Source organism: Nestor notabilis, unplaced genomic scaffold (assembly GCF_000696875.1).
Source record: "Nestor notabilis isolate BGI_N333 unplaced genomic scaffold, ASM69687v1 scaffold25548, whole genome shotgun sequence".
Classification (NCBI taxonomy): Eukaryota; Metazoa; Chordata; class Aves; order Psittaciformes; family Psittacidae; genus Nestor; species Nestor notabilis.
The window spans coordinates 1-9,438 of NW_009939101.1; the positions used below are offsets into that span (position 1 = coordinate 1).

The following is a 9,438-nucleotide window of genomic DNA, read 5'->3' on the forward strand; positions in this document are numbered from 1 at the left end:
CCCCGCGGGACCCTGAGGTCTCGGTGGATACGTGTCCGGTGGCCCGTTTTCCTGACAGCCCCGGCCGGGGGGTCACGTAGCGCCCAAGGGGCCCCCACAGGCCTAAGCAGGCCAAGCCAGCCTGGGCCCAGAGGGGCTGCCTCGCTGCCGAGGCACTCGGCCGGTGTATGTCTGTATGTCAGTTTGAGTGGTTTTACGCATTCCCGGTTTCTCTGGACAAGCTTCTGACAATGCTCTTGCTCCCGCAGTCCCCGGTGGCACCACTGTCTTGGTGGAGCTCACACCTGACATTCACATCTGTGGCATCTGCAAACAGCAGTTCAACAACCTCGATGCCTTCGTTGGGCACAAGCAAAGCGGTTGCCAGCTCACTAGTGCGACAGCCGGGGCCACAAGCACGGTCCAGTTTGTGTCGGAAGAAACGGTGCCATCAACACAGACACAGACCACAACCAGGACCATCGCTTCGGAGACCCAAACCATCACAGGTACCGTGGTGTTACAGACCAGGAGCTTGAAAATGCTCAATTCATGCATTATACAGCCCTCTGCTTATGTGCCCCCATCACACTAAGCTAAAATCACAGTTTTCACATTAGTCGTTGCATAACTGCAAGCAAAGGAATGAAATAAGTGGTGTGCTGCTGCCTTGATTTTGGTATGACAACAGTTACTTAATTTGCTAATTGAGATACAAGTTTACTTACTTAAAGAATTGGTTAAATCTGACGTGGTGCATAACCAAGTGGTGCAAACTAATTGAAATTGTCAATACTTCTGAAATATAATCAAATTACTGTGCATTTTATTTCTTTAAGAGTGCGCTTGATGAAAAACAGACACAGAATTGTTGTCAGGCGCCAATCCAGGCCTTTTTATGTGAGAACACTGCATTCCCTAACATTGCTTCCACAACTAATTGGCAGGGAAAATACTACTCAAAATTTCTGCTTATGCGAAGGCTCAAGTGAGGTCCTGATCCTGGAGACATTTAAATAAAACTAGAGTTTTGTTCCATGTGTGAAGGTTTGCCCTTCTATATAGAGTTTTATTTTATTTTATGTTGGCCTAGGACCTTACTAGAATCCAAATTATTTGAGTATAATTTGGATAGACAGATTAGGGAGAGAATCTGGAAGAGCAGTGAAACAGACTGAATTCGGGGCTCACTTCCAGGAATTTTTGTATTATAATCCCTGAACTCAGTGTGGGTTTTGGATGAGTCATTTTTCTGCTTCATATTTACTCATCTTTAAAATGAGGGCAGTTACATCTTTCTGCCCTTTTGGGGTATAGCCTTGTCTGATTGATTTAAAAGCTGCTACTTTGGCTGAGATTGTTTCATCTGTTATTCTTGTGAGTAACAGCTGAAAACAGTATAGTTGAAAGACACTGAACTTTTTTAACAATTTTAAAAAAAGAGATTATTTATACGACGCCTCTTTGACAACATTTGCCATATAAATAATTTGAGATTTCTCCCCTTTGGGCTGTAGCACAGCTAGTGTTAAAAGACAAACATACCTTTATTAATGTTAAGACCTGGACAAGCATCAGAAAAATAATGAAGTGCTGAAGAAACAACAGTGCAGTGAGATAGGATTCAGCGGGACAAGTGGGCCTACGTAGGCTTGTACTAAGTTCAGCATGGCTCATCTTGACAGAATTTTCACTGATTGCAGGATAGCAAGGGAGAGAAAAGCCATTCTCCTTTCCCCATCACTCAGGTGAATAGGAAGCCAGGAACAGGAATTTTGTTGGAAAAAAGCAGAGAAGTAATTAATGAAACTAGAAAATAGTTAGGTTTTTCTGATTGGGGAAGTTAATGTTCTCAAATTGAACTGTTTTATGTGTTTAGTTTCTGCACCAGAGTTTGTTTTTGAGCATGGCTATCAAACCTACCTGCCCAGTGAGAGCAGTGAGCCTCCAACTGCTGCTATCGTCTCTACACCACCAAAAGCACGATCAAGAAAATCCACTTCCTCACTTACACAGAAGAAACTAAACTGCTGCTATCCAGGTAAGATGTGAACTATACTTTCTTCCTTCTCATTTTAAAATTGATAGGTTTCATATACTGATACGCATAATAGTTCTGCCTGTTTTAAACAGTTACAATGTCCAGAAGGTGTGATGTATTACCATTGATACCAGTAGTAGTTTTGCTGTTGATTCTCCATATCCTTAGGCTTTGGTCCTGTACTCTGGCAGTGTTGCAGGGAGTTTGCTGCAGACACTGGCCTATGCTCACACCATAGCAATGCAAGAGCAGAGTCTTGCTACCTTTTTGCTGACTGCCATTGTTGTACATGAGAAATATTATACATGCATTTTGCATTATATGTTTTGTCTTTGGTCAGTTAGCATTTCTATAAAGATAGATTGAACCTGTGTAATGGAGACCTTAATTAGTAAAAACCATTCAATATGCAGAAAATGTGTGTAGAGATAGCCATGAAGTGCGTAGTCATGTTAATGGTAGCAGAAGTTACAGCCTCTTTCACAAGCTTGCCTTCATTGGAAAGGCACATTTCAAATGCTCAACATTCATTTCTGTACTCTGAAAATGTAGCACTTTCCACTTAGGCAGAATCCTGAATGGTGAACTGTTACCAAAGTTCCCAAATGCACTGACTTGAAGTCGTATGTGGAATTAATTAGTACCTCTAGCATCCCCTGTGTACTGTAAAGAGCATCTCAGATCCTAGGCAGAGATTCTAGAGAATTTGTTTCAAAGCTTACAGAAAATGCTAATGTAGAGAGTGAATTGCCTCCTAGGGGAAGCATTAGAAAACTAAAGTTCGTAGGTAAGCCGGTCACTATTTTAAGTAGATGTGAGTAAACAAGATGGGGAATTTGTTTTCTGTTAATACTGAATTTAAAAAACAGTGTTCTTGAAAATAAACAGAATGCCCATGATATGGTAGTATTTTTTTATTATTTTCTTACATTTTCCTTGAATTTCATGATCTTAATCTTACCGTTGTCAGGTTGCCAGTTCAAGACTTCCTATGGTATGAAGGATATGGAACGTCATCTACGAACACACACAGGTTTTTATAGTTGTATTTTATTTTTGGTTTGACGTTCGGCAAAAGGTATTTTCCCACAAAATAAAGTCTCTATAGATACAATGTGCACGTATGTCTGTACTTGTATTGTAGTTCTCTGTGCTTGGGGAATTGCGCTTTGTGGGTAAGACGTAATCCCACTATGGGCAGTACTGCTTATGAACACTGTGCACTGATTTAAGGCATAGTTAAATTTCTGAGGCGCAGACTATGTGTTTATCAGGGTGCAGTGCAGTGGTAGTGCATAAAGCTAGTTTCTTTTTAATGTGGAACAGTGATTCCAACATTTTCCCTCCCTTCCCTCTAAACCGCAATTTCAGAGTTGTAAAGGGAAAAAGTTCCAAAGGGTCTTCTAAATATGTTGCACTTGTGCATGCACCTTTCTGGAGCATAAAAGAGTTCTTGGCTAATAGGCTGATGAAACCTAGTGTCCAGCTTTTGAAAATTAGTCCCAGTTCTGTTAAGTGTTCAGTGTGTGCTTTTTTTAGTTGCAGCAACATCCTTATGGTGCAAAAATTCTTGATGTGTTGATGCTTTTCTGTTTGTTTCAGGAGACAAGCCCCATAAATGTGAAGTTTGTAACAAGTGTTTTAGTCGTAAAGATAAGCTGAAGATGCACATGCGTTCTCATACTGGGGTGAAGCCTTACAAATGTAAACACTGTGACTATGCAGCCGCCGACAGCAGCAGCCTCAACAAGCACCAGCGCATTCACTCGAATGAGCGTCCTTTTAAATGCCAGATCTGTCCTTACGCAAGCCGCAACTCTAGCCAGCTAACTGTACATCTCAGATCCCACACAGGTAAGTTTATACTAAATTTCAGATCTGTAAAGGTTTGAAGGTCATAGGAAAGGTTTTTCAAAGGTACGCAGGTGTCAGGATGCCAGAAAGGGCCTGTTTGAATACTCAGAAGCACGTAGGCATCCAGCTTCTGTGAATTTCCTGGGCATAGAATTTAGTAGGGCAATACAGCTCTATTAAGAATACATGGAAGCAGTCAAAAGACAGATCTGATTCTTGGTAGATTTTCTTCTAAAATGATTTTGAAACTATCTGTTAGGTGTTCTCAAACCAGTAGAACTGAAGGATCTAATTGATTGATTGATTAAGAAATAAGACAACCTAGGTTCCTATCTGCATCTCTCAATTCAGGACCACTATATTAGAAACACTGAAATTACCTTATAATTAAACTAGTTATATCAGTGCAAACCTTAGCTGCATACTTTAAGTTTTCTTGCATCAGTAAATTGGAAAGTGATTAGCAGCTTAAGTTACATCATTTTTTGACCTTTCTTTGTGGTACCTGCCATTTGTAGGCTGATAGATGTTAACAGTGTCATATGAGCAGCCAGAACTATATTCTTCCCGTGTAATTTTTGCTCTGTGGCTAGGAAGCTTTAGCCTTCAGCCCTATAAACATTGTATCATTTTATATATGCATTATTTGCCTTAAGTTTCATTTTAGTCAGATTTCTGTTTTATAGATTGTTCCTAGAAGAAATTTGCTGTAAAGATATGCTTTATAGTTGTCTTCGAACACTTGTCTCTCTATGTTGTTTTTCACCTAATCCAGGGTACCAGATTAGTTTTTGTTTTGTCTATTATTCATTTGATTAGTTTGGTGAATTTTAGCTGCAAGGTGGCTGTGGGTCAGTGATTACTAGATTAGCTTTGAACCTATCCTACATCTGATTCCAAATGCAAGTACTAAACAACATTAGTTCAGATGTGTGCAAGATGGAATTTATTTTGAGTAGATAAAAGAAAGAAATCCCTTGTGCATTGTGAAGGAGGGGAAGGTTAAACCAATCTGTCTGTAGCAGAAAAGAATATTTTATACTTCACAAGTCTCTGTGATGGAATAGGTAGGACTGTCAGTTATTTTACAAGTTTCCCTCTGTCTGTTGCTCTGTAAGAAGGTGCAGTGGTCAGTCAAGATGGTATGGGTTGTTACAAGAAGTTATCTGTTAGCAAGCACACTAGTCAGAGAATATGGTACTGCATTTTCCCCATGTCATATAAGAACATGCGTACTTGTACATTTATGTACATGGCCCAGTGTGCTCTGAATTTGGCTGTGGGAGAACCTGTGAATGATGATGATTCTTTCGTATTTCCAGTCAAGTTAGATTTTTGTGGCATTAAATATTGCAATAGTTGGGAAGCGGTTTAGGCTACCTTCTTTCTTTTTGGTAGATCAGTCTGTTGTATCATAAGCCATTGAGTTATGCTAAAATTCAAGCCTTTTGTTGCCTCTTCCATTTCTCCAAAACAAATCCTTTTTCTGTAAAAGGACTTTCTTGATTCGCTGAAAGGCAGCACAGGAATTCTGAAAGTAATCATTTCATCCTTGTTAGGTTACAAAGCTGTTACGCACACAGCCAGTTTTAGGAGAAAAGTGAGACTGGTATGTAGAGTATATTGCTGGCTGGAATTAAAGTTAGTCATACTCTAGAAGGTGAGTGTGGCCTGCATTGCTCAGAATGAGATCATCATCATTACTTGTTGAACTACTCATCTAAAGATCAGTTTCCTGTTAGTCTGAGTAAAACCATTCTTACAACTAGTAATTCCAGGATCACTCTTCCCTTGTAATATGTATTCTGTCAGTGTCAATTATGTATGGGCAGAAATGAAACGAAATAAATGTAAAGTTATAGACCACTCTTCAAATAAACGGAACCAACATTCTTTGCTATATTCAGTAAAATTACTAATTCTTTTTCATATATTGTGCTACCCTGTATGTGAGAATGAAGTCATTGAAATACATACTGTGCCTTCATCAGCAAAGTAGATAAAAAGTCAGTAGCTGAGTGTGCAGCTGAAACTATAAAATAAATGAGATGAACAAACAGTGCATCTTCATTAATAAAATCTGTTTAATATAGATAATACACCATGCATCTCAATTATTGAACAGATACATGGATTAGCACAGTAGGCCACAACTTGATTTGAAAAATACGCAGCTAAACCAATGACATATGTAGCTGGATAAGCACATTATGCAAAATTATACAGCTATCACAAACTCTATAAAATATTAACTTGTAAAATAAATCAGGCATTTGCAGTTTGATTATTAAAGAAGATAAATGCAAGCTGAAGTAAGTACACTCTCATTTTCCTTCTCTCATCAAGGGTGTCTTAGAAACTAATAACACAATTCTTTGACTTTTTCAAAATAATACCTAGTTAAAGATTTCATGCTTAGGTATTTTAGAGAACTACATATTTAGGTTAAAGAAGAAAACTGAACAGTTAGTTGGGTTTGTAGGTTTGCTTTGGATTTTTTTTAATGACTTCAGAACAGAGTTACCAGGTCTTTATCCTGGAATTAATTATGGACTAACAGAGCTACAGCTTCATTTGGTCCTGCGTGTTGTGACACAAGCTTGCAAATAGAAAAAATGCAGAATAGTGGTTTAGATCCTGACAATTCCAATGATTGTTCGTGTAGTTAGTCTGACGTAAATAGACTTTATAAATAGACTTATAGATTCTTGCAGATAAGTGTGTTCATTTTTCATGCTTCATCTGTTCAGAATTTGACCTAACTTTCAACTACTATTGTTCAGTTTCTGGATCAGCATTGCTCTCAGGGAAAATGAAAAAAGGCACTTATGACTATTTTCTGTACTTGTTTGCATGAATCCAAACTGATACGAGATTGATTTTCTTGAAGTGACCTGTGGCATGTTATTGGATATGATACATGGTGCAAACATCTCTTTCTTGGTTGCTGTAATGCCAGAAAAACAAAAGCTTAATGTTACTTCTCTGTGTATACAGATTTCCCTAGAGTCATGTATTTGCATGCATGTTTGATTAGTCTCGCATTTGTCTTTGCCAGTTGCATTTATGTCGCTGCTGTGATCCCCTTTTTTGGTTGTTGGTTTTTGTTGGTTTATTTTAATAGTGATGCTCTGATTGTGCAGTCACCTGACACTGACCGAGGTATGGACTTCTGTAGCTACATCTCTCTATGTTCTCGCAAGAGTTTCCACTGCCTTCCTGTGCCAGCAATAGTATTCATGTCGCACCATGTGAAACAGGCTAAAAAAAAACTAATCAGTTTTTCTTGTCACCTAATCTAATTCACCATGTGAGTACAAGAAATGTACAAATGTACAAGAAAGGCAGTATGGAATATATGGCTGAGCAGTAAGGCTGCTGCCCTCTAAGCATCTGTTTCTGTAGTAGCCTACCATTAACCTAGGCTTAAAGTTAACCTACAAGCCTCCCTGTAGATCCTGTAGTAAACCCAAGACATGGATGTGTTTATGTTGTTTTCTTAGACTTCAAAAATACAGCAGCTGCTACAGTGGTTTTTTATTAATTTTAAACACTAGATGGGGTACACAATTGCTAAAGAGGGGCAAATGAGGAACTTCACTCACTTCCTGGAGCATGCTGAACAGTGTTACACACAAAATACACTAAAAATGGTGAATATCAAAGATGCAGACATGAAAAAGCAACAGATGCTGGCAGATATGCTTGTGGAGAGTTTGCACACAACTATGTCAGACCAGGTAATAAATACCATGTAATTAAAGTTCTCTACATCTTAAAAATGTGTTGGGAGTTTGCAGGTATTTAGAATACATCAGCTGTACATAATTCATTACAGCATTGGTGTCTCCAATGGATCTTGGTGTCTCATCTGTAATTTGAACTGGGGTTTTTGTTGGCAGGAGATGCTCCTTTCCAGTGTCAGATGTGTCCTGCTAAATTTAAAATCAACTCAGACTTGAAGAGGCACATGCGTGTGCATTCTGGAGAGAAACCTTACAAGTGTGAGTTCTGCGAGGTCCGGTGTGCCATGAAAGGAAACTTGAAATCGCACATTCGTATCAAGCACAGCATGGAAAATACTCTCAAGTGTCCAGAGTGTGAATTTCAGTGTGGAAACAAAACGAGCCTTCGGCACCACATAAGAACTCATCAGCCTGAACAACCAGTGAAGTGCTCAGAGTGCAACTACTCTTGCTCCAACAAGGCAGCTCTGAAAGTGCACGAGCGAATTCACTGCAAAGATCGTCCTTTCAAATGTGAATTCTGCAGCTTTGATACCAAGCAGCGGAGCAACCTGACAACTCATGTGAGGAAAGCTCATGGTGACAAAGTCAAGACCAAGAAGCAAACTGTGGAGAAGAAGGACGGAGATAGGCCAAAGCAAGGTGGATCCAGGCAAGTTGCCAAATTGGATGCCAAGAAAGCATTTAAGTGTGACCTCTGCGATGCTTCCTTTGTCCGAGAAGATTCTCTTCGGAGTCATAAGAAGCAGCACAGTATGTATAATGGACCTAAAAATAATGAACTAGCTGTTCTACAGCTCCAGATGGATCCTAGTCGACAGACCAGCGCCCCAATTACTGTAAGTCATCTCCAGGTTCCACTTCAGGCCGCTCAGGTTTCTCCATACAGCGAGGGAAGGGTTAAGATCATTGTGGGACACCAGGTCCCTCAGACTAACAGTATCGTTCAGGCTGCATCAGTGAATGTTGTGCCTCCTACATTAGTTGGCCAGACTCAGGAAGACCTCTCAGCCAACAGCCGCTTGCAGCTTTTGGGCCAAGTCAGTTTGTTGGCACCACCTCCACCTCCTATATCTCAAAGTGAAGCTGGGCCTGTGGCACAACCAGCAGTTCTTCTCACAGCCCATGACCAAAGCGATGGAAGTGCTTTACATCAAACTCTGATTCCTGCTAGAGGCTTCAGCAAACCAAGCTTTCATCACCAGCTCTGGAATCAGCTGCTCTGACTTAGAAGGCCTTAATGCTTTGATACAAGAAGGAGCAACAGAAGTGACTGTGGTTAGCGATGGAGGTCAGAGTATAACAGTGTCCACTTCAGCTCCCCCTCCTCCTATCTTTTCTTCATCCTCTCACACAGAAGCCCCAAAGCAGACCTATTCTATCATTCAGAGTGGAGCCCATACAGCTTTGCTGTGTCCAGCAGACTCCATACCAGATTAGTCACAAAGTACTATTACTACACAAATTTCAGTCTCGGAGGCAGTGCTGAATACAGCAGAAATGCATAGGATAGATGTCAATGCAGGATATGTCCTACAAAGCCAAATACCTTCCACCTGCCCGTTTTACTTTCTGTGAAGAGAAACATACATCTTGTATGTGAAAAAGAAGATGTGTATATTTATGTGCCTCTGAAGTCGGAGGCTGTGTTCTTTGTAAAATCTGAGCAGTGAAGCAACTGGTGAGAATTTCTCCAAGCAGAAAGATGCCCAGAATGATTCTTGTGTTGTGCTGGTTAAAGTAAGAAAGCCTCCCTCACCTTACGATAAATTACCTTCATAGTGGACTCATTCTTTCATGCACACACAAAAAGGTGAT

At 40.0% G+C, this 9,438-nt stretch overlaps 1 protein-coding gene across 1 annotated transcript; it reads left to right on the forward strand.

The window, feature by feature from the left end:
* Positions 1 to 58: 58 nt before the first annotated feature.
* LOC104409734 (zinc finger protein 64 homolog, isoforms 1 and 2-like) lies at positions 59 to 9,060 on the forward strand (the record flags this gene model as incomplete). Its single annotated transcript, XM_010019690.1, is given in 7 exon segments — positions 59 to 169; positions 249 to 488; positions 1,859 to 2,020; positions 2,991 to 3,053; positions 3,623 to 3,874; positions 7,777 to 8,791; positions 8,793 to 9,060. Coding segments are annotated over 7 exon segments (2,111 nt in total), but the record flags the coding sequence as incomplete, so codon positions are not given.
* Between the last annotated feature and the right edge of the window lie 378 nt (positions 9,061 to 9,438).